This window comes from Artemia franciscana, chromosome 13 (genome assembly GCF_032884065.1).
Source record: "Artemia franciscana chromosome 13, ASM3288406v1, whole genome shotgun sequence".
Taxonomy (NCBI): Eukaryota; Metazoa; Arthropoda; class Branchiopoda; order Anostraca; family Artemiidae; genus Artemia; species Artemia franciscana.
In genome coordinates this window covers 24,153,565-24,180,087 of record NC_088875.1, presented here as the reverse complement: position 1 = coordinate 24,180,087, position 26,523 = coordinate 24,153,565, and the positions used below count along the sequence as shown (strand labels likewise).

Genomic DNA, 26,523 nt, shown 5'->3' with positions numbered 1-26,523 from the left:
GATTGGATTTGCTGTGGCAGGCTCATACTATGTGAAACTATAAACTACGGAGGTTTGGATACAGTACATTCATCAAAAGAATTTTCATTGTTGATTATTGCAGATTTCTAAAATCTATTGAGAGCTTATCTGTTAAAAGTAAATAGCCGAAGTCAGTTTAAATGATTTCAGAAATAGGGAAGATATACTCCTAAAAACGTCAGATTTGAGGTAAATTGCAATATTTATTTTTATGGCACTTGGAATTAACCAAGTGACATATAGCAATCGCAAATTCTGTCGGTCTGTCGGTCCCGGTTTTGCTACTTTAGGCACTTCGAGGTAAGCTAGGACGATGAAATTTGGCAGGCGTATCAGGGACCGGACCAGATTAAATTAGAAATAGTGGTTTTCCCGATTTGACTTTTTTTTGGGGGGGGGGGGGGTAGGGGGCCCGTTAATTCGGAAAATATAGAAAAATTGAAGTATTTTTAACATACGAATGGTTGATCAGATCTTAATGAAATTTGGTGTTTTGAGGGATATCGTGTCTCAGAGCTGTTATTTTAAATCCCGACCGGATCTGGTGACATTGGAGGGGGGGGAGTTGGGAGGGGGAAACCTAAAACCTTGGAAAACTCCTAGAGTGGAGGGATCGGGATGAAACTTGGTGGGAAAAATAAGCACAAGTCCTAGATTCATGATTGGCATAACCGGAATGGATCCGAATTAGAGACCGGAATTAGAGATCTTGCTAGTTTTATGGGGCATTCCAAGCTTAAAGTCAGAGCATGTCTCTCCCCCAAAGCCAAACCTTTGATCTGTCGACCCGCAGTAGGAGGGTAGTAAGAAATTAATCAAAAACTCAATGACGAGTTCTCAAAGTGACTTGTCATAATCATTCATAACGTCATGAAAAGAACAAATGGGTCATTTTAACCACAAGCCCTACTTAGGAGTGGGAGGTGGCATAATGTTAGTAAAGTCAGCTATTTGCCACCTAAAGAGCCGATAAAACAGGCTCTTTTGCTATTAAGTATGTATTATCAATTTTGTGTTTGTGTGTGTATGTGTCTGTGCTTGTATGCACTAAAAAATAAGCAAACGCTATTAAGATAAAAACTTACAATCTTGAATGGTATATACTGTTTCAATAAAAAAAAATAAATAAATTTGGCATGAAAAGACTTTAACGTTACCAGTAGCGTAATTTCTTTAAAATCCTGGGGAGGGGACAATGGTGGAGCCAATTTTGGGGCCAATGCTGGGTCAAAGTAAAATGTGAAGGGGACAGTCTTCCCTCGTGCTTCATAGAAAATTACGCCTCTGAAGATTATGTCTGCCAATGGCTAAAGGCCGAGATGCTGGCTGTAGTGAGTGGAGGGAGGCAGTAGAATAAGTCGGCCGGTACTTGGGCTTTAGGTACGAACCAAAAACACATCTGTATGACCGAAGGCCCAAGACCATTATTCGGGAAGACCAGCCTTAGCACTAATTACTGACCCTAATTGGCGAAACAAACGGAAAGAGGCAATAATATGATGATACCTATTGGAAGGACCTTAAAAGTTGATATATCTGTTTCCTGTGATGGTAGCATTTGTGTGCTTATGCTTTGCTGCATCCGATTCATATACTACCTCCCGTTTAACTATTTCATTTGTTATTTTAGGTATATTCTAAATATTACGGGACACACTAACTTGATACCTCAGGTGAGTGCTTTTCCATTATATATGTCTTATACTCCAACAAAAATATTAATCATTTCCACGAGTTACAATTTGTCATAGCAGTGACGAATGCACATAGAACTGCACTCCTAGCTGACGTGCATTTCGACACCTGTGTCTTGTCCTCCATCAAAAAACGCCAATCATGTCTATGAGCTGCAATTCGTTACGGAAGTAATGAATACGTGCAGAGATGTGCTTTACATTGACCAACTTTTCACCTTCTATGCATTTATTCCAATAAGAACCTCGATCCTCTCCGTTAGCTATGATTCGTCACAGAAGTGATGAATACGCGTAGTAAGGTGCTGCTAGTTCACCTGCCTTTCACTATTAATGTTTTGTACTCCAACGAAAAGTGTCGTCCATGTCTGGGAGCTGCAATTCGCTATCAGAAGTGACGATTACGAATTGAAACACACTTCTAGCTGACCTGTTTGTCACTTACTATCGCTCCAACAAAAAAAAAAATACTAATCATGCTCGCGAGCTGTAACTTTTCATTGAAGCACGCATATTTCTCCCGAGATAAGATCAAATTAAATCACTTTGATTAAAGAATTTCAGTTTTTTTTTATCTTGAACATTACTGAACTTTTTTGCATCAATCTACCTACTAACTGATTAATTGTTAGTGTTTCGGTACAGTTTTGTTTTCAATAATTATCCTTATTTAGAGAATGATATTTTCCACTCTGAAAATAAATGAAGAGTTTCCTATGACTTCTCTCTTTATTCTATTATTTCCAAAATTCAGACATTCAATCTTTGAAAGTTTTGTTTTTAGACGTTTCATAGTAGCAACTTACTATCTTTTGATTCTTGACGATTTTTTTTTTTATTGAGAAACTAGAAATAACTTGTAAGTACATAAAAGTATTTCACTTTTTTTGATAATTTTACTTGTTATAGATTCCAGATAATGCACCTCTAAAAGGAATCGCCGAAGGTCTTATAGCAGCTTGGTCGCTCTATGGCAATCCGAGGCAAGTAGACTCGTCTATTCTATTTTTGTTTGTTAAGGATCCAATTTCAAACCAAGTAATGAAAAGAAAAAAAAACTATTTGTGTAATATTCGGTCGAGATCGTGATAAGAAACATCTTCATGTTGTTTTTCATTGCTCATGGTCATTCTTGCGTTTGAAGTGGTTTAGGGTTAATAAGCCTAACTCACACACGCATGAAGTTGAGAAGTCTAAAAGAACTAGTCCAGTGTTTGTGGCAATCTCAATGGGGGTTTGTTTTCTTTTTTTCTGAAACCCAAAATGTATTAATTTTTTTTTTTTAGCCCTCTATCAAAATGTCAACGAATAAGATTTGGCATCTCTTTCACTTCAATAAATGCAAATCTTTCAAAGCATCCCATCAAACAAAGACATCATCCAACACAAATACTTCCAGTACACGACTTCCAAGACTTTCAGCACACGACTTTAATTTTCTTCTGTCATTTAAGGCGTGAAAAATATCTTGACCTCTTGTGGTTGCGGGCATTGATTATTTCATCACTTTCATCATTGCCAATAAACCAACCAAATACAAAGCAAACGACTCATGTCGCTTACATAGGTGAATTTCCAACTATTAAACCAGAATTAAGATCCAAATTTTTTTCATAATTTCATGTTTAATGCTTCTTGATAATTCTAGAACCCTCCATCATCAAGTGTGTTATTGTAAAGAGGGATTTTGTGTGATTCTCTTTCAGCATTTTCGCCAAACATGCATCGTTTCTCGTCTTTATATAAGCTTGCATAATAAACGATTCAGTGAATGTCCGAGATTTGGACATTAATGCTATTATTCCTGCCACTTATGACGACAATTTAGCCTGTCTAGACTCTGTCCTTATTTTCCAAAATTATTTCGCCATTTTTTGTCTACGTAACTTACTTGGTATTGTTGACTCTCTCTCTCTCACTCTCTCTCTCTCTCTCTGATCATAATTCACGGATGAAGGGTGATCAGCTGTCGAAAATCGGGTCGTTCTCGAATGGGATGGTAAGAACAGACTTGCAAAAAGTAAGAGTTCCATTAAATGGATAAACCTCTGAAAAGAGGGGGATTGAGGAGGAACCTCGGCTGCTGTATTCCCCGTGGTTGGCTTGGTACTGCGATTCAAAAGTAGTAGAATTAGTAGTGTTTGTGAAATTTCTAAATTTTTGGTTTTGGACTTCTTTGTGGCAATATTATCCTCAGATTTATAATTCGCATGTCCCATAAACCGTTAAATATCAATTTTGGTGGAAATCATACACATCGTTTGGGGAATATATACTTAATTCGTTTTGGTTTAAGACATTCATAGTGTGATCTCAGGAGACGATCTTGGAGACGCTTTCTAACAGTTGTTGCTTGATCTGCACTACCTATGAGTGTACCATGGACAAAGCACAATATTTAAATGAAATGCCAAATATGTATGCATGTCTCTCTCTCTCCGGGGAAAAGATGTTTTGCTACTTAATCGATCTATTAGCCGTCCTATTTACCTCAAAATTACTTAAAAACAAGTGAAAATACGTTTAGTTGTATCCCTTGATACTTATTGACTTGTTTCTAGTGCAGTGATTCTGATGGTCGTCGAAGACATTCCTAACAACATTGCAGATCAGATGCATCATGAATTTGCTGTCAAAAAACTGAAGCCAGAAGTTGATTTTGTTATATGCAGTCTATCAAAGCTTCACCAATACATTAAGCTGAGTCATAGTAACAAAAATTTATATTTGTAAGTTTCTTCAACGTTTTCTCTATTTTCTTGCTTTAATTATTATATAGCAGTAGTTCTAAAATGGAACAACATTACTGTTTTCGTAGTTTTTTTTTTGCTTATATATATATATATATATATATATATATATATATATATATATATATATATATATATATATATATATATATATATATATATATATATATATATATTATAGGCAAGGTTCTAGTGTTGCCTATGGTAAAGAGACACAATTGTACAATGTATTCTTTTTTTTCATTGACACTTCATTTGGAAAGGGTGGTCGTATAAATTTTGGAAGGGACTCATTCGATTAGATATTGTAAGTTTTAGTACCCTTTTTAAGAGTCAAAAGTGATTGGAGGGCAACCTACCCCCTCCCATGCCCCTTTTTCCCCAAAGACATCTGAAAAAAACTTTAATATGGCCATTTTGTCCAAAATAGTCCGAAAGTCAAATAGGTATACCTCCAGGGTTAACATACCCCCCCCCCCTAAGCTCCCAGGGGAAAGGCTGTAAGCTTTGCAAGTTTTCCCATTGTTTGCTTGTAAGGTTTATCACTAAGAAAGGGGTCATGCTAATATAACTACAAAATGTAATTCAGCCCGTTTAGTCGGAGGTGACAAAAGCTGACTCAAATGAAATGGTCTTTAGTGTTGTTTAATTATTTTGTGTTTTTTCTTCTGTACCACTTCGAGTCAAAACTACTCCCTCCCCCCCAATCTAAAAAAAAACATCAATTCATTCTTTTGTCGTATATATTTGAAAATTTGCAGCTTTTCATGCCCAGGGTCCAGAGACACTTAAAAGTCATGGTTGCAGCAATAGCTGTACCCTAGTACAGAGAAAGCCCATTATAGTCAAAACCTTAAAGACGCAGTAAAAAACTGTATCTCATAAGACAAGTTTGCCGTTAATCAAAATATGGTCGTTTAAATGGAACTGGATGAAATGAGTCAATATTAATTTTGCCAGGCACTAAAATTTCCACGCAAGCAGCACCCTGAAAGAGAAGTGTTTTCATTTGCTGCCAGTAACAGCAATTAGTTGCAATCGGGGCTATGCCGGTTCTTTGTCTTGTCCAAGTTAGTTTAGCTTGCCCAAACGGTTAACATAAGATAGAAACCCCAAACGAAACAAGAAGCATATTTTGAGCTTCTAATCAGTACTATTTCAGACTTAGTCTTAGGCCTTTGGTTGAATTCAGTGAAACAAGGCTTAATTTTAATATGAGTGAGTTATATAAGGGCTAAGTCAGATAGGGTTGATTTAAACGGGATCCAAAGTAACGAGGGTTTAGTCAAATGGGGTTGAGTTGTATGGGGGCTCAGTCAAACGAGGGTTCAGTTAAATGGGGTTGAGTTGCACGGTGCCTAGTTAAACGGGGGTTCAGTTGCACGATGGTTCAGGCAAATAGGGTTGAGTTACACGTGGGTTAAGTTACACAGAGGTCTATTTGCAGGAGGGTTCAGTTAAATAAGCTTGAGGTGCACGTGGATTCAGTTAAAAAGGGGTTCAGTTGCTCGAAGATTCAGTTAAATGGGATTGAGCTGCACGAAAGCTTAGTCACATGTGCTCAGTTACACCCTTACCCCTCTCATATAATGTTTAACGTCATTGCAACACTGTCATGCTTTTTGTGCTCTTTAAATGCATTTTAATATGACGCCATTCACATAAAAAACTTTTTTTTTAATAAAGGCTCTAAAGTAAAGTCAGCCGAAGGGTGTACGTCCTACCCATGACCCACCGAAATATTGCCATGCCCCACCGGTGGGTTATGTGTCCCGCACTGGGTATCACGCCTCTAGTCCATACAGCAATGTTTGTGACGGCTGATAAACGCATATTGAATCTAGCTGTCATTCGCCCGGTCCGGAATGTGTGTTCTTGATCACGGTCCGACTAAAGCTACCTCTTAACAAGGGTTTGTTTTCCATTCCATGCACTCGACTTATTCCAGTCAAGAAAGGAGCCCTTTAAGGAGCAAAGCATTCATCTCTTCTTTCCTTTTTAATTATCTCTGACTTGACGATCAAAATCTGTGTCCATCTTCCTTCGTTGATTCTGTCTTCTGTTAACCTGTCTTTGGTATGTTATGCAGACAACATCCTGAACCTTAGCCGAACTCTTCAGTCGACAACTAAAATTTTCAAAGTTTAAGAAGCTGAAAACTAGAAAATTGAGCTTCAATTCGACCCTTCATAGTCGAGAAATCGTCCTATTTAATTGGGAAATTGATTCCTATTTATCTAACATAGCCCTTGGTTTTAGCTTTGTTAAACCCGTTGGATACCTAATTTATCTAGCTGTACCCATAGGTTCGCTAGTTCGCCGCACCCACGAACTTCTTCTTGGCCAACTGAACCGTCGAATTTCAGCGTCTTCCTCTTCAATCATATTGTGGAAACTCCAATTCAACCGGGAGCTTCTTGCAATCCTGTACAAACTCTCGCTCTTGCCCACATGCTGTATACTACTCCCTTCAGAAATTTCTCAATCAAACTGATCAGGACAAAATTAGGTTAAATATTTACGTTTTACGAAATATTTGCATAATCTGCCTCTGTGGTACATGTATACGCAAGTCACTGCAAAACTCAAAGTCGCTGGTCCTGATATTGCTTTCGCTAGACGGTTAGGGAAACGCAAGAGAAAAGTTGATATACTCGAATCATCCCATCGGCTCAGTCAGTGATTTTGTTTCCGTATTTTTGGACCTCTCTTTCGTTTTCTGTGTGAGTTAGTTGATGTAGTTTATTTCTTTTCTCCTTTTTTTCTCAAGTGCTCTGTCTTGTTGTGTGTTGACTTGATGGATCGCAATGGTTGTTGGTCACGATGTTGGACTTACATTTAGTTTGATTATACACTCTGCAATACTTCTTAAAACTGGCAAACGTGGCTTAAACTCACATATCATTCAGCTACTCAGGGATACATATTCACGATCAAAACGGGAGGAACGCCTCCTGTTCCTCGGAGAAAGCTTATACCAGTCTTAAAGGATACTCGACAAGGTGCCGTTTCCTCGCCTGATTTTTTCACATTTATGTCCTGGAGGCTCACGACCAATGCCCTTCTTCTTTTATATTGGAATCTATCAATACTGCCTTAGTGTGTTATGCGGTTGACATCTTGAACCATGATTCCGTTTGGCACCGCTCAAAATGAATACATCAAGGTTGGGTTCCAGTTTAACTTAACGAGTCTGAAATTGTTCTGTGCAATTGAAAGTGCTTACCATCCCCACTAAAAGAACTCGTAAGCTCAGTAGTTCAGTCAAGGAATCATTTACTGTATTTTGGCTTTCCCACCGGCTCCTCCCTTCAACACAAGAGGTGTGTCTCATTGAACATGGTAACCGTTTAATTTCTGCACCCTATGCCTCTATATCACTTGCAAGATCCGCTTTAACCCTCTTCTACTTGCTAGCCTTACGATGCAGTAGCTGTTCCTCATATCTTGTACATTGCACCATTCTGAAAGATCCTCAAAAAATCAAATCAAAAATCTGCTTTGCACAGAAACACACTAATAGTTCAAAAATATAAGTTGATTGTTAAATACGTAAGAGACTTCTATTGTACATGCAATAAGTAAGTGACTTGCATGTAATTAATGAAAAATGGTTTAGTTACTTATGAATATGTTTGATACTGTTTATTTGTATTTCCTTTTCCTTTGTTTGCTTTGTTTTTGTTTGCTTTTTATTTGCTATTTTTCTTTTGTCTGACCTCCGTCCTTATTTTCTTTTCTTTTTTTTTTTGTTATTAGGGGTTTTCATTAAAGAAAAAATATGTAAACTAATGAACCAAACGTTGTGAATTTTCTACATATACTCTAGTTTGCACCATAAGGAAGTTGGGCTTATAAATTTTTTGTTTTGTAAATAAAGTAGAAAGAAAAAATTCTTAAAATACCCATCAAATTGACGTAACCGATTTGTTATGTATGGCGTGACTCACTCAAAAGAGTCGGATGCCTTAGCTGCTTGCGATCTTGCCTGAGCGAAGCGAGCCCACCGAAAAGCCGGCAAAGCACGCTTTTTTGCTAGAGAAAGAGCTTGAGAAGGTTTGAAACTAGCAGACCTTCAGGAAAAATTGAATCAAACGGAAAATCAACTGAACCAAGAACTGGCTTTATGACAAAGTTGCCATGGAAATTCTTGATCAAATACACATTATGAACGAAGTAGTGGTGCAAACAAAGCTAAGATGCAGAGAACAAAAAAAGCAATTTGTTTTGAATCTCAAGGGAAAATTTTAAAATTAGATTAGAAACTTTTATATTCTCTTCATTTCCAAAGCATTCTTGGTGGGCCTACTCAGTAACAAAACTTGCAGTTTAAGCAGTTGTTCAAAAAAATATATATATCTGGGGTTTTTTGTTGAAGGAAATGTCACTTTGATCATTTAGTTTTTTGGCTATTTGATAAATTTTACATCCATTTACCAAGGTATAGCCTTTCCAAACAATGGTCCCTGGCTGATACTTTTTCCCATTAGCAGTCATTACCTATTCCCTTAAACCTTTACGCTGTATCCCCATACGCCATTCTTACCGTGTGTTGGTATCGACGTTTACACCCTTCAAGAATATCCCAGGTGGTGGGAACCGGAAGAAACTTATTGGTGCTACCCTTAGATTTATACCCCATTTCTCTGTACCCTTATCGTTACTGCGAACCTTTGCATTTTGTGTTACAAGCAATTTTAAACTATGCTACGGGGCAAGTCGTGTTTTAATTCAGCTGTGGGTTTCTTCCACCGTTGAAGCTTAAGAGACTAGCTGAGCCAGTACCTCTTGACGCCGGTATTATCCCATATGACGGAGCCCTATTTTTCGCTTCTTTTAAACATAAATTGAAAAAAATGAAAACATTACTTATTTAATCCTGCTAAAAGGCAATGATGAGTGATGAACTAGAATAAGCTGGGCCCAAGAACCTTATCCTGTATCAGCACGATTGTTTCTCGCTAATCTTGTGGATTCCTTTCTTTAAAAGGCCAAAGCTGGTTTAGAGGGGTAAATAGCCAGTGGCTCCAATATCCAATCGTTCTGCACACATGTTGGATGACAAGAGGATCCTGGACCAAGATAATGGTATGGCAATAAAAGCTGTGGCCAAGCTGTTCTGTATCTGCAGTGGAAATTGGCCGGAGAAGGAAGACTGAAAGACTACTGGATATTTTGAAGTTGGTGTATTGTGTCTTTTTATATGCTTTGAGGTTCTGATCATTGCGACCTGGTGGTGGCCATTCACCTTAAGAGGAAGATGTTGGGGCTCTGGGCCTAATTATCAGATAAGTTTCATTTTCGTAAGTTTAATATTTCCTCCTCTCTAAATTTGTTTAAACTCAATCCCTCACCCCTGGCCTTAACTTTTTTCATTAAATGTCATTTTCTTGTTACTTTCAGCTCCATGTTGAAATTTTCTTTAACTGAGTGGTAAAAAAAAAAAAAAAAAACACGTTGGCTATGAATAATCGTGCCAACCGTACAGGAAATCTCCAACCGTCATAGACGGTGGGGTCACGGGGACGGCCTTTCATTCAGCTGGCGGAGTAGCACGCGCAACCCCTGACGTCACTAATCGGTTCAGTATCCCATGGGTCGCATCCCGTGCTCTTTTACATTCTTTTTTTTTGGAGTCAGTTCAAGATTTCTTACCCTTCTCAGTTATAATGTGATATTCTCGCCTAAGTTGTAGACTTTCAGCGAGTTGTTAGGGAAGCCCGACATAGGGATCAACCTCTCTATTATTGACATTTCTTCTATGAGGAACGATACATTTTGGAGGATACGGCTCGAAGGTCTAGAACCAGTTTTCTGAATATAAGGCCGCCATACGGTAATACCGGAGGCTTTTATCTCCCACTCCAGCCCTGAACGTGGGGGATCTACACTGGCGTGAGAACAGAGACGATCTTGTCAGTTTCTGGAACATTAACCTAAAAGAGGTAATTTATTTAGCTTGTTTTAATTGGTTGGCAAAGGAGGTACCTCAATACTCCTCCTTTACCAACCTAATACAGGTGATATAGTCAAAGTTGAAAATCCTCTTCAGAAGGCCACTGGCTAGTGCTATCGTCTTCGTTTCGGCGTTCTTCGTCTGTTTAATTTCGTCAAGAGCTAAGACTATTCCAATAACGATGTACTTCTTCTATGATTTCAGCGCTGTTGTAGGCAGGTAGTTCCTGCCACAAAACTTGCATCATAATATCCAGGTTTCCTTAGATGGAAACCTACATTTTTGTAGGTTCTACATTAGATGGAAAAACTAACATTTTTGTGCATAGCTCTGTAAAAAATAGTTTTCACTGTAGTCCATTGTACAACAAAATTAAATAACTAATATTCAAAGGACTAAATCTTCTCTATGCCTCATATTATTTTTTTTTTGGCACTCGCATTGACACCTATCTATAGCAAGCTTGACTCTGCTTCCACCGCTACTGTACATCCATTGACTTGAAGATTTTTCTTCTTTTTTCAACTGTGTCTTTCATTTTGCTTTTTTGTTCGTTTTCTTTGACTGTAAGCAAGTTGTTGGATGTTTTGCATCATCGTGCTTTGGATCATCGCACTTAGTTTGTCATACCAACGCGTATAGGCTACATAGTTGTTTCCTGCAGGTATTTATCTTACAAAATTATTGATACTTTAATTTTAAGTAGCTCCAAAGGCCCTATTAAACACGCTAAAAGAATGTTTATCAATTAGGACATATGACTCCAAAAAAAGTGGCAGAAACAGCAAGAAACCAAAAAAGAAGAATAAAAAACAATAAAAACAAGAAGATGAGTTAAAAACAAGAAGATGAGTTAAAAACCAGAAAAATAAAATTAACAGAAATCCAAAATGAAATGAACGAAATATACAATAGTTGCTACTAAAAAAAACCTGGCTACAACAAATTATTGTTCTATTTTTTTCGTTTCTTGCTGTTCCCCGTTTCCGTTTCGTGGAGCCCATCCGCATGCCAAAAGACCTTCTGTTTTATACATTTTCTTGCTTTTCGCACAAATGTAATAAAAAGTGTGTTTGCTTTTTCTGTTCCATGGTGAAAATCATCTCAATGCAATGCATTGCAATACTATCTCAATGTATAGCCAAGCTTTAACAGGTCGTTCTTCAGGCCGATGCAAAAAATGGTTCTGCTCTAAGTAAGTATCTATGCAGCAAACTGAACAACTTAGCACTATGGATTTGTTAACCTTGACACTCAGTAGTTAGTGATGCTTCCTCTTTCCTCTTTTTGAGAATTCAATTTAATTTATAATGTTATTGATTTATTTTTTTTTTTTTTTTTTCAGTGAAGGAGTAGAAGTTAGTGTTGTTTATTATAGAGCTGGCTACGAACCAGATCACTACTCTTGTGACTCTGATTGGGAAAGTAGATTGCTGATAGAACGTTCAAACGCTATAAAATGTCCCAGGTGAGGTATTTAGTGTTTTTTAATTAAACTAACAAACAATGGAGTTTTTGCGCGGAAATTTAAGAACGAATTTAAGGTGGACAGAAATTACCTCATATAAGACGCAGAATCTTGAACAAGCAGTAACTACAATAAAATGACAAAAATAGAACCTAAAAATAACATAAATTGCCATGGACCACAGGGAAAAACCTCAAATGAAAGTAAAACCTCACAAGTAAGGGTGGTGTTGCTGCCCCTTTTATGCTTGAAAACCTATTGGAAATGACGACAAACTCAAAAGGGACGCAGATTGCCGCAAACAAGAGCGGTGTTGCTGACAGTTATTTCCCAAAAGGCTCGAGGCTCGTTTGATCCTTACAGAGAACAAGATGCATTTCTTTTATTTGATAGTTTCGATTCTTTATAACTGCCTTAACTTTCGAGAATTACTCTCCAATGTCAAAATACATGTAAAAACCAATTCAGTTTCATTAGCCCACCATGAAATTTCTATAGAAAGGTAAATAATCGCTTTCTGGACTAACTTTCTTCTAAATTATAAATGAAATAGTAGAGCCAGATGATAAAAATTTACTGAGGTTAGCTCAAATATCGGTTCCGGAATAGCTTATCTGTTTTCTTTAAAATATCAAAGAATGTTTGTGCGGAAATGATTTATTATTCGCTTTAAGTTAGGCTTTTATCTAGGTCTATCTCGTGTACTATGAAGCGTCTGCTTTGAAAAGGGTTATATATGTAATTCGAAGCCATGGGCTTTAGAGTTGCACACATCGTGTTCCCCTTGGAGGCATAATTGTTTGGTGTTTCGTCCATTTAGAATAAAAAAAAGCTATATTAAAATTTGATTTGATCCTCTATGGGGCAGATGTGGTGGATGAGTACCTTGACGGATTTTTTCTCTGAAAAAGGGCACTAGGATCCACAATTTATGATCAAATGAGTTCTTTACCGAATATGTGTTTTATATCATCCGTTTTAAATGATCAGATCAGGGGAATATTAATCATAGGAGACCCTTCTTAACTAAGCCTTAGCTATTATATAGCCCATAATAAATTAAATTCAAGTGATTATCCAAATTTTAGACAATAACTAAACAGTTTGTATTACTCGTTTTGTATCTTTCCGACTCTAGTGCAGAGGCTCCCAGATTTTTTCTACGAAACCCCTTTGGTTCTTTGAGGGAAATCTAGGCTGCTGTGAGCTAGCTTAGAATTTTTTTTTAACGCTTAAAATTTGTTTGAACGTATAATTTTACTCCAATAAATAATCATAAGGCGATAGGGAATGACTAATAACGGCTCCTATAATAATATTAATGGTTCCACTGCAAACAAAAAAGATGAAAACAATGGTTCCTGATCGACTGTGTCTCCATTTTAAACCAATCTATCTGTATTCATTTTGTTTTTCAGCAAAACTATAAAATTTGTCCCAGTGTAGATTTTGCAAAATACAACCGTTTTTATGGCACTTGGTATCTACCAAGTGACATATAGCGATCACAAATTCTGTAGGTCTGTCTGTCCTGGTTTTGATAGCTTAGGCTCTTCCAGGTAAGCTAGGACGATGAAATTTTGCAGGCGTATCAGGAACCAGACCAGATTAAATTAGAAATTGTCGTTTCCCCGATTTGACCGTCTGGGGGAGTGGGGGGACGGTTAAATCGGAAAATTAGAAAAAATTAGAAACGTGATTGACGTAACCGTACTGGATCCGATCTCTTTGGGGAAGTTAGGGGGTGCGGTTCAGTGCCTTGGCAAGTTTGGTGCTTCTGGACGTGCTTGGACGATGAAAATTGGTAGGCGTGTCAGCGAGCTGCACAAATTGACTTGATAGAGTCGTTTTCCCTGATTCGACCATCCGTAAGGGGGAGGGGGGGCTGAAGGGAGAGGAAAAATTAAAAAAATAGGTATTTTTAACTTACGAGTGGGTGATCTGATCTTAATAAATTTTGATATTTAGAAGGACCTCGTGACTCAAAGCGCTTATTTTAAATCCCGACCAGCATTAAGCCTCTAATTTTTGTTTTAAAGCAATCTATTGATTCTTAGAATTTTGCTAGAGCTCATACCATATGAGCTCTTGGCTCTTGGCTCTTCCGGCCTCGTCACAAGGGCCATATGAGCTCTTAGCTCTTGTTCAACTCTTCATTTGTATATACGCTATTTTTTTATTAATTAGAGATTAAATAAGACTTCTGATCGTAAATTACGATAGGTTAGGTGAGAGGGAGAGCGTAATTTCGTAAAGTCAGTGCAAAGACTGTTAAAAAAAACAACAGAAAAAGCAAAAAATAGGCCTGAAGATGCCCTATTAGAGCTTCAAACACATAATACACATACCCTAAAAGTCCTTTCGTTGTTGCTGAAAAGTCTTAATGTATAGACAAGTTTTTTGACCGCACAAATAAAGAACTCAAAATATTGTTTTTAAAAACCGCTGATTTAACATAGACTACTCGTATGATCAAAGTTGATTGTGGTGGTGGTATGTTGTCTTTTGTTTTGTTAATTCATGAGATATTCATTATAATTTTCTTGTCGATAGTATCAATTTACATTTGGCTGGGACAAAGAAAGTACAGCAAGAATTGGCTAGACCTGGCGTTTTAGAAAGGTATCTTCAAGACGCTAATATGGTAAAAGAAATCCAAGAAACTTTTGTTGGAATTTACTCCTTGGACCTTGTGAGTTTTTTTCTTTTTCTTTGAATAGATTAGAGCAGAGACAAATTTATTAAAATACAAGAATGCAAAAAGCTGTAAAAAAAAAATCGACTTTACGGTTTTTCCTTCTTTTTTTATGGCAATTAGAACAAAATCCATACAGAGGAATTGCTACCAACGCGAGTCTAGCTTGGGAGGTCGAGGTCTTATGAAGAAAGAATTTTATATTTTATTATGTGACGTTATATTATCAAAATTAATGCGTCTCCTCATAGCATTGCATAGGTGCATAATACCCTTTAAAGCAGAACCTACCTAGATTCTCGGGGGTAAAAAGACAATTTGCTCCTTTACTCCTCCCATCTTACTTTGGAGAGATATATATATATATATATATATATATATATATATATGTTAAAAGAGGGATATTGGGTAATATTTCATTATGTCGCTTTGCCAAAGAAAAAAAAAAAACAAAAAAAAAACATTCAGGTTCCACTCATGTTAAGACATTATTTTCGTTCTTTTCGTTCGCTTTCTGTTTTTTTCTTAAGGAACATTTTTACTTCCGAAAAATTACACCATGAACAACCAATGATGTCTTGTTTTAAGTCTCAACTGCTTTTGGAGAATGTTTTGCTTTAAAAAAAAAGAATTGTTAAAGTCAAATTGTGTATTTTTTGCGGAGTTTCTCAGTGAGTAACGGCTTGAGCCGAGTCGTCAGTATCAAGAACTTTGGGCCAGAGTAAAAAATGGGCCCCAAAAAGACCTAAATTTTTCTTTTCTGATTGACGTGATACTTGTATCTGAAACGCGTTAAGCCAAGAGGACCCCACTTAACAAGAAAAAAAAATTGGAAACAAGTATATTGGCTCGTCTGAGAACTGCCAAAAAATCTTTTTGTTGGACCGACTTGAAACTTGCGCTATTAAGTTCCTGGGCGAAAGAATTATAGAAAATATGCAGGTCACATGGCTGCCCAAAAAGACCAAGATTTTTGTTTTCTCAAATGCAGGTTTGGAAAATCATTAAAAAAAAAAAAAAAAAATTACAATTGGCTTTTAAAGTTACTATAGACAGGAATATGAGAATCTTGTCGAAGACAAAACATTTGGTAAAGATTAAGAAATGTCAATCTGTGAGGTAAGGTCATAGGATATAGTATATGGCGTGTATATTCAAATATGATTTGTCCTTGAAATCGGCTTTAATTAGAACTGCTGAAATAAGAATAGTAAAATTCTTCATTAGTGCAAAATAAAACATTTATTCTTGACTCCCAATCCAGTCTTGAGTTATTAGAAAAAAGGCTATACGCTAAATAATTGAGAGAGATTTGTTCAAAGAAAGTAAATATAATTTATAAAGACGAAAAATTGTCATAATTTTGGCTACATTGATTTACGACGTCCAAAAATGGACCTAAAATGTGTTTCACCTCTGGAAGGCTTCAAACTTAAATGAAAACACTATTACTAAATACACTTTGTTGATGACGCCCAAAATAAGCCTGATTTTTTCTTTCATCTGGCAAGCTTACTACTTACTTGGTAAATACATTGGGCAAAAGGAACCTTTGAGGCAAAATGCTTCAAAAAATTAGGCTGCATCGATCCGTGGCACTCCAAAAGTTTGCTTAATGTTTTTTTCTGATCGGCCCTGAAACTTTTGGGGTAAGTAGACAGGAGCAAGGGGATTTTTGTAGCAACAACAAATTTTGAAAGAACCATTTGGTTGCATCGATCCGTAGCCTCAGAAATCCCATTTTCTCTTCTCTGACTGCTTGAAAATTTCATTCAGTTCGGGCCAGGAGAGCCTCCATTAAGCAAAGGAAATTGGGAAAACAAACTGGTTGTATTTATTCGCGACCTTTGACTTTTTTTAGGCAATCTTTTTTTTTATAAATTACCTTCACAGCCACTTATTTGTATTTGAAAAATAGCATTTTATTACAGACTGAGGAGGGTGACTTGGCAGCAGCAATGGCGATCAAGAATCCTGAAAGATATGTTCTAAAACCACAACGAGAAGGTGGAGGAAATAATGTCTATGGCAAAGATGTAAGTATAAATTTAATCTATACTGACAGGCTTTGAAGTAGATCTTTCAAAACGTCTAACTGTTTGCAATGCTCAAATTTAAATAAGATTCATTAATATGTTAAATAGCACTTCCGTAATTCTTTTAGTTATTTTTCCTTTGTCTTATTCAGTGTTAAGTCTCTTCTCTTAATTTTTCATCTTCGATTGAGGATTCATAGTTAACCCTGTTTTAGAAATTGCACAAACACAAGAAATTATATTTTTCTTTGATTCAACCAGGATTCCAGTTCCTGAAGTACCTACACCAACGGGAGAGAAGGGGTTTTTAACTATTGGAACAATCTGTTTTCGTTTGGCTTTTCACATTTTAAGGGAGTCTTAACTTCCAAAAACAAAAATAAACTCAGCGTGTTATGATCATAATAGACTCCCATTTCTTTTTCCGAACCTGGTCATATAGACCATATAGATTGTCCTAGAAAATGGTAGCAGCGCTCATTTGAATGCAAAATATGTTTTTTTTTTCAATCCTTCGTTTTAATCAGAAAGGCCACAAGGGCTGTAAATGTGCCTCAGGAAGCGACATAATCTGTACAGCTCCAATCGAAAGAGTCCCAAATTATGGCAATAGCTCATTTAAAACAAATTCTTCATATCCACATTTTAATAGAAATGTGGACATTCTATACTTTGTTAAGTGAAAGTTCTTGTGCTGTTTTAAAGGTCAGAGGTAATTAGAGAGCATCGAGCCCCTTCTTACAACCTGATAAAAATTTTGAGATTGTTATTTCACTCAAGTGTCTGGAAATTCTTAAAAATGTACCTACAGTGGGAACATGATTATACAGCCCCAGCAGTAAGGCCCCAGAATGATGCAACTGGCAAGTTTTTACAGCATCATTAAAAAAAAGGATGGCCACATCGCGGCTTGTTTAAAGTAGGATCTTGTACGGATTTTTAAAGTGTAGGATCGTAGGGCAACAAGGTTGCGTAGAAACTGTTTCAAAAATGAGTCAAGATCTGACTTCTTGCAAAATTGATGTGGTTCAAAGTCCCAGCTGCGAACTTACTCGATGCAAGAATCAACTAGATCCTTAGTTGGTGTCAAAAGAGCGAAGTCTTAAGACAGTTAAAAAACAAACAAAGGATCAGCTATGTATAAATTTGGTGACGAGGTGCAAAAACGAGCTGAGTCTTAACTTGTTGCAAACCTAGATAAGCTCTGAGTAGGTGCAAGTCAAACTTAGTCTGGCCTCGGTGAAAAATAACCTAAGTTGAAACTGTAGAATTTTGTGACGTAGTATGGAACAAGTGCTACACCATCCTGAAAAGTCTCAACTCATTGAGAGCCGAGGAAATTGAAGTTGTGGGGGTAACAATAGAAAAAACTATTTTAGGCTAGTTTGAATACGTGTTTAGTGTTACTGTTTCTTTTTCTTTATACCCATTCGCATAACTTTGTTTTTCTCTTTGGGATATAAAATTTATTCAAATATTTATATCCATGCGGAAATGCCCATGTCCCTTTAAAATTTTATTGTCACATTGCTAGAGTCACTAACCCAGGCCTACTACACTATAGTCTGTCGACCCTTGTTTTGGTAGATTTTCTGCCCCTAACTTCACTAAAAGGCTGTCTCTCAGCTGTCTGCATATATCCTTATGATTGGAGTTTCTTATGCATCTTCTGTATCATTGTTGGTATAAAAAGGCTTAAAATATCCCAAACCACCTATACCCTCCAACCCCTCCCCCCTGGACACCAACAGTTCCATTTATTAATTGATGTCTTTGCAATAGTTGCATCTTTATCTTAACACAAAACTTGTTTTAGTTTAAGCAAGAATTGAAGTAACAATAGAATAATGATTTTATTCGCATCTAGTACTAAAATAATTGCTTACCATGTGTTTAAAAAATTATTTTCATTAATACTTTAAAGATTTTATTCGAAGAAAGCAGTTCTAACAAAAAAGATTTGTTGAAGACATAGTCTAAACTTGACTTTAAATAAAGAGCCTATAACAAGCAGAAATTATTGGAACCTATGACAAGCAGAGATTATTGTGAATGAATAAATAAAACCTAAAGACTGCACAACGCTGGTAGATTGTCCAAGTTACTTATAATTGAAATCACTCACAATAACGCACACAGCAATGAAAATGTTCGGCTACTTTGTACTTAAGCGGAATATATGATTTTGATTAAGGTTGTTTTATGAGCGAAGGCTTTATTCAGCTCGACATATCCTTGTGAAATTTCATGGTCCACTGTGAAATTCGGAAAAAAGGGTACAGGAACCGGTTGGCTGACAAACATTTGGACTACTGCGTTCGAACGGCCATTAACTTTATTTTTCATGTATTATATATATATATATATATATATATATATATATATATATATATATATATATATATATATATATGTATATATAACTAACTAAATAAGGTTTATATGCTGTAAGGTTGCTCAGTAGCTTAAAACTTTGGTATTACTAGAGTCAAGTCGATTCGATGTTTTGACAGAGTGACTGCAAAATATTATAGTCAATATTTTCGTGATAATTGATCCAGTGTTGCTGTTTGAAAAGAAATCCTTTTCTCACGTCATTATTTTCCTCCTTTTCAGTCAATTCCTACCAAATTAAAAAAAAAAAAAACAGTTGGACAACAAATCTATACTTAAGCATTATTTTTCTTGTCTTTTATTATTTAATTTGGTATTTAGTTTTCTTGGAAAAACGTAGTTTTTAATCTAACCCGTCGCTCTACAACAAGGCATCACGACTTGAAATTACCATATAGTAACAGCAAAGTAGTAGTTACGAAGAATTTCGTTGTTTAATTAGCGTTTATAATTGTTAAAAATGTGTTTTATGCTCTCCTATTATTATCATTATTATTATTATCTCCTATGCTAGGCAATTTAGATGCCGCTTTTTGTTCTTCTTTTTCAATTAGTAATCTTTTTTTTTGCCTGAGCATTTATTTATTTATTTTATGTAGGTTGCATCAACCCTACTTAAGCTTTGCTGTTTGAAAGAAAGAGCAGCGTATATTTTGATGGAGTTAATAAAAGCCCCAGCAAGAAATAATGTCATGCTCAGACCAGAAAGTGATAAACCAATTGTTGGTCCTATGGTGTCAGAACTTGGTGTATATGGAGTCACTATCGGGTAATTCTTTGTTTTTCTCTGTCTTCCTCTATTTCTCTTTCTTATTCTTTTTTCCCTCTCCCTCTCCCCTTTATTTCTTTCGATTTTTTTTCTTTCTCGTTAATGACTAAGAAATAGGAATAGACTAAGTTAATATTTTACATATATTGTTTAATTGCCACTAAAATTACCTTCCAAGGATTTCTGAGCTTGTTTATTACGAATCTAGTTCAGCCATACTGACGTTAAGAATCAAAATGAGTTAATTAGTTGTTTTACAAACGCTCTATAGGTCACACCTAGGGGTCGTGCTTTGGTTTTCAATTTGTATGGTGAGATACTTAAAAGCGGGGCTCGGGCTCCTGGGCCTGTCTTCCCCTCCCACCGGAGCCACACATGTGATCATTCAGGGGTTATTCAGGGACCAGATTCAGGGAATTACTGTTCAGAGAATCAATAATTATCAAATAATGGTTATCAGTGTCGTTGTTGGAATATCCTAAATAAAAACATACTAAGTAGGTTTATATATATTGCAAAAGGAATCTTAAGTAAATATATCGTAAATGCTGGACAACTTTGCCTCTAGTTGCATGATGATGATGATTGATTAACCGTCCTCTCTTGTCTGATGACCTTAGGACGGCTTTCTTTGAGTTGATTTACTTATACTGCTGTTGCTCTTCCAATCTTCTTCAAAAATTTTGTCATGAGCTTGACTGCCTTGACTCCCAGCTTGTCCTCTTCTATGTCTCCTAGTAACACAGTTGCACTGAGTGTTTTTTTTATATTGTTTAAGAATTCTATTATTTCTTTTCTTTCTGTTCTGTAACTTTTGCATTCAATTAATATGTAATGGATAGTTTCAATCTTGCCACTCTTAACACAGTTTTCACTTTCACCCAAGAACTTGGCTTTATTTGCTTGGGTCCCAGCATGGGTGGATCTTAGCCGAAACATGATACTGCTTTCTTCTCTGTTAAGCCTTTCATATAGACCTCTTTCAAACTAAATATTTGTTTTGTTGTTTGCCCACCATGTTCCATTTTTGTCTCTCCATTCACATAGCCTTTCTATTTTAATTTGTTGATTATATTTTCGATTGTACCAATTATTTTTGGTGTTGTTCCTATTATTGGTAACCCTGCCACTGTTGCTTTTTTAGCAGCAATATCAGCTTCTTCATTCCCTCTTATGTTTTTGTGTCCAGGTACCTACATAATGGTTACTGATGTGTTTGTGGATGTTGCCAGTTCACCCATTACTAACTGAGTAGTTGTTATCTTTCTTTAGGTTTGTTTTGGTGATTGTAATGCTTCTATTGCACTTTTTGAGTCAGAACAAATTAGTATCTTGGTATCTTCTGAAGAAATTGACATTAAGTAAATGCCTGCTTTCATAATAGCGACAAGTTCGGCCTCAAATATGGACTGTGAGGGATCCAGCTTGAATATTTCTGTCTTATTCAATAACGGTATGACAAAAGCAGCTCCTACACCCTCATTATTTTTGGATCCATCCGTATATACCTTTAAGTGTTCTTTATACTCTGTAACCATTAAATGGTTGAATTTGATGTAGTTAAGTGGATCTTCTTTTTCAGATTCGTTTGTTAGGTATTTGATGCTTCTACTTGTCCATGGGGGTATTAGTGGTAGGTCTTGCAGGTGTAACATCTCACTAAAATTGAAGATTTTATCCTGTGTTTTCAATAAACTCTCTGCTTTTTCTATCATCCATTCTTTATTCCGCTTTCGTTTTTTGTTAAATGTATGGGTAAGTCCTCTTTTAATAATTAAAGCTTTGCATGGGTGGGATGATGGGGCTAGCCATATCTTTTTCAGGTACTTCAGCATCTGTTGTTCTCTTCTGGTTTGCAGGTCAACTATTCCACTTTCAATTAATAAGAAGGAGATGGGCGTTGTACTTCTTGCCCCAAAGGCTATTCTTAATGCGCTATTTTGGACGACTTCCAGTTTGTTTAGTGTGCTTTTTGATGCATTATTGTAGAAAAGTGAGGCATAATCAATCTTTGCTCTAATGTATTTACAGTAGAACTCAAGCATAAATACTGTATTCGCTCCCCAAGTTTTCTTGGAAAGCATTTTCATGATGTTAAGTCGTCTTATGCATGACTGTTTTATATGTTCCACCATTGGTTGAAGGGTCATCTTTTGATCTATCAAACATCCAAGATATAAGTGTTTAGAGACTCTTTCTATTGTTCGATTTTTCAACATCAAATCTGGGATATTAGCTATATGTCTATTTGTGAAGACCATCATTTTTGTCTTTGTGGTTGAAAATTCTAAGTCTAGATCCTCAGCCCAAAATGTCAGCTGATTGATCATTTGTTGTAGTTTTGTTATTATTTATGTTTCTTTGTGCCCTATGAGCCAGAAGCAAATATCGTCAGCAAATACTGAGGCCTTTATTTCATCGTCATTCAGTGGGCTGTTGTATTGACTTATATTGTAGAAAGCTGGACCCAGTACTGAGCCCTGTGGGACTCCTCTTTGTGGTTTTACATGAATATGGGAAAGGCAATTTCCTGATTTAACTTGAACAGTTCTTTCTCTTAGATATTCATGGCAGACTGATATTAGGGGACCCTTTATTCCCAAGCTAATCAGTCCATCCAAAATCTGTCTGTGGGATACAACATCAAATGCTGACTTAATGTCCATGAAGACGGTTATCATGATCTTGTGGTTCTGCAGGAAATATAGGGCATCTCGTTGGAGCAATGTAAGATTGTCAGTGGTACTTGAACCTTTGCGAAATCCACTGGAATGGAGGTAGAAATTGGTTAGTTTCCACAATCCAGTTTATTCTATTCTTTATTAATCGTTCAAGAAGCTTCCCCATTACAGGTAATAAGGTTATAAATCTATGATTTTCTAGCTTTGTTGGATCTTTATGGGGCTTGGGTAACATATTGCTATTCCCTTTTTCCATATTTTTGGGAATTCCCCTGATTCCCTGCAATTGTTAATTATTTGAAGAAGCATTTTTATCCATTTTGAAGGAAGTTTTTTAAAATAATGAGGATATATTTGGTCATTGCCTGGTGCTGTTAGTGGTAGGTTTTTAATTGTAATTTCTAACTCATTTATAGTAAAAGGTTGATTGTAGGGTGCGTCAGTAAATGTGTCTCTAGCTCTTTTTATTTTCCAGAGGGTTTTTCTTACAGCTGACTGGTTTATTTCTTCTTTGTCTATAACTGATTTGAGATATCTTGCCCCTTCATTGGCTGTTTCCTGATTATCTGTAATTTCTTTTCCATCTGATTGAATTGGCATGTTTATTTGGGGTTGTTCATTATAAAAGCCATTCATTTTCTTAATAAACTTAAAGATCTTTGTTGAGGGGTGTCTAAAATCAAGTTTTTCCAGGTATTGCTTCCAGCTTTTACTTTTTTCTTCCTTTACTGTTTTTTTTTTAATATGGCTGTGGTTTTCTGTAAGTGTAGATAATTCTCAAAGGTGAACATTACTTCATATTGTCTTTTGGCTTTGTCATTTGCTTCTTTGCCTCTTTGCAAATATTGTTCCACCAGGGGGTGTGTTTGTGTTTCGTGTGCGTTTCTGTTTTATTTGTTACAGTTTACTCTGCTGCTTGTATCAAACTGTTTTGAAATGTTTCAATTGTTTCTTCAGTATTGTTTGAGCTTACCAAGGTATTTTCTAGATCTTGCAATTCTAAGATTTCTTGGTATTTGTCCCAATTCACTTGTTTGATGTTTATTCGTTTTCTGTAGCTCTCATTTTCACACTTCGTGGGTTGATCTCTTATTTCATGCATTACTGGTAGTTGGTCACTCAACAAAGTGATTTCACTTGCTGACCAAATTGTCCATTTAGAAGCTATATTAGCTGGTGTAATTGATAGATCTATTGTAGTGTATGTGTTTGTTCTTTTGCAGTGACGTGTTTTCAGATTTTTAGGTGTGATTAGACATGCATCTAAGTTGTCTTGTAGAAGAACTTCCACTGAATTTCCAGCACTATTTAAGATACCACAATCACACTAAATATTATTATGTGCATTTAGGTCTCCAAGGATTATGTATTTTTCACAGGACGGAATTGTTTTCACTATTTCCTCAATAAACTTGCCAATTTTCTTATTTTCCCCTTTTGGGTTGTAAATATTGATGATGTTGAGTTTTTGACGATTTTTCAGATATACTGTGCATCCTACTGCTTCTATCATTTGGTAATTTTTATCTTGTGAGATTTCTATATTTAAATGCTTGAAATGGTATTTTTTACTTATGGCTATTAGAGTGCCTCCTCCACTGCCTTCTATTCTATCCTGTATTATGATATTAAATCCTGTGAGTTTAAATTTTTTATATGGGACTAGCCATGTTTCTTGTAGGCATATTATTTCTACTTTATAATCGACTGCAAATTTTTTTAACATATCTGTTTTTGTGCCTGTCAGTGATTGAGAGTTCCATGAGACAATTAACATATCAGTTGGTTGAGTGTGCTTTCATTTCTAACTTTGAATGCTCTGTCTAATTCTGGTTCATTGATTTCTCTTGGGCTTATTTTAATATTTGTGATTTGTTCAATAACTTTGCATAAGCTATTGATTTTGTCTTCAACTGGAATTGAGCTTGTGTCAAATATTCTTGGGTTTCTTGCAATTTCTTCTATTATCTTTTTCACCACTGTTTGTACATCACTTTGAATTTCTAATTCTTGGTTTCTTGATATTGGAGGAAATTCTTCTTTGTTTAGATAAAATTGACTAGTTTTTGAAAGTTGTTTGTTTGCAACTTGCGCATAAGTTTTGTAGTCTTCAACAATAATTCTTTGGAGTTTTCATTTTGAGTATGTACTATTAATAGTTCATTGTTCTTTACCAAGTCAAATTCAAACTTGTTTTCCTTTAGTATCTTCTTCAAGTTTTTGATAATTGTGCTGTGGTCAGGGAACTGCTTGTTGTGTTCTGTGAGGATTATATTTACACTGCAGTTATATTCTATGCTTGCATTGATAGTTACAGTCATTGGGGACGGTTTTCTGTTTTTTGCTTTGTTTTCCAGGTTAACTTTTTCATGTCCCTTAGGGATTGCAAGGGTGTTTGGACTGTTGGGGTCAAAATTCTAGGATTTTCTTCTCTTCTTTTTTCATTGTTAATATCATTACTGATGCTTGGCTTACCTTCTGCCACCCTGCAGGAAATTGCTTCGCCCATATAGCTTGCATTGTCACTCATTTGTTGCTTCATCACTTAAAGCTTCAAATCTATTCTGTACTGACAGCTGGATATGTTCCTTGATTGTTTCTCTTTTATTTTTCACTTGTACTGTCTTATTTTCTTTGTTTGTGTTTATCCATTGACTTGTATCTGTTTGATTATAGTATTTTATGGCTTGACTCTGACCTGGGCTTGTGATTGTTTGGTATGTCACTGATTGGGGGGAGCCAGCAAATGGAAACTGATTGGATCCATTTGTGGGATCATGCCATATTTGCACTGGCTGGGTTTGGTAATGTTCTGGGCTGCAAAAAGTCCATTCACCAGTAGGCGATTGCTGAACCCAAAATATGGGTTGGTGGGTTGGCCTCGATGGCCCCCCTATATTGTCCATTTTGCCCAGTTCTCAAAACTTACTGTTTTTCGCTTTTAATATTTTTCAAAGATTGAGTAAAACTAGAATAAATATAAACTTAAAAGAAAGATTTATCATCCCACCGTTTTAATCTTTTCTTCTTAGTTCGCCTCTAGTTGCAATCCGAGTCATGGAATGATTTTGAATCTTTGGCAAAAAGTCGGTGTCTTTACCTTGTTACAGCGGGGTGGTTAGAGCTAGGCCCGGAAACAGCCGGACCGAGGTTCAATTCCCCATGTCACAAGGAATTATTTCTTGAAATTCAAGGATACCAAATACTTCAGGAAAACAGATTGAATAATCAGACAGGAGGATATGCATTCTACATCTATACTTCTTTGCATTTTGAAGAAATTAAAGATTTTGACTCTCTATATGAGGAAATGCTGTTCGAATCTATGGTTATCGAAGTCACCATAGCATCTGAGAAGGTTCTTTTATGCATGTTCTACCGTACTCCTAATTCTTGCACTAAGAAATATTTGGTTAAATTTTAAGAATTTGGTTACATGGTCAGTTCCAAGAAAAGAAAAATCATACTCATGCGAGACTTTAACATTGACACTTCTTCAGTAAGTCATGACTCAAGTACTTCTGCGCCTTCGAGTACTCTGGCTACAGACTTCCTTACTACATCATTGGCTGCTGGCTTTGTTCCATCCGTCTGGATTCCAACTTGGGTTACAAATCAAAATGCATCTATTATTGATAATCAACTTGTAAATTTCCCTGTTGGGTCGTGTGACGTAATGCTTACGGATATGTCCAGATAATCTAGAAGGATTGGTCAAGGTTCGGTTAAGCTATTAAATGCCAGGTTACTTTGTACTGATTGGTCGCAATGCTTGGAGTCAGATGACGTTGAATTTGTATCCAGGTCATTTACTGAAACATTTCAGAATGCTTTAAATGAAACTTGCCCTCTTGTGAAGAAAAGCTGTAAAAAGTACCAGGTGCCGTAAGTAAAGCCGTGGATAACAAGAGGCTTGCTGGCTATTGTAGGTTGTACTTTTTCTTAATTGTTCCACTCTATTTCAGTGAAACGAGGGGTTGTGATTGCACTGGTGGATAGAGCTTTCAGAATTTGTTCTCAGGAGTTTTTATATTCTGAATTGTTGTATTTGAGGGATAT

General features: G+C 36.2%; 1 protein-coding gene across 1 annotated transcript in view; it reads left to right on the top strand.

Moving 5' to 3' along the window:
• LOC136034692 (glutathione synthetase-like) overlaps window positions 1–26,523 on the top strand; it is a 57,217-nt gene that overhangs the window by 19,272 nt on the left and 11,422 nt on the right. Inside the window, exons 5-11 of the mRNA XM_065716020.1 lie at window positions 1,652–1,694; window positions 2,625–2,698; window positions 4,277–4,444; window positions 11,767–11,889; window positions 14,443–14,581; window positions 16,516–16,620; window positions 19,614–19,783. Of these exons, the coding sequence (XP_065572092.1) occupies window positions 1,652–1,694; window positions 2,625–2,698; window positions 4,277–4,444; window positions 11,767–11,889; window positions 14,443–14,581; window positions 16,516–16,620; window positions 19,614–19,783 (822 nt within the window). The remainder of the gene's footprint in view (window positions 1–1,651; window positions 1,695–2,624; window positions 2,699–4,276; window positions 4,445–11,766; window positions 11,890–14,442; window positions 14,582–16,515; window positions 16,621–19,613; window positions 19,784–26,523) is intronic.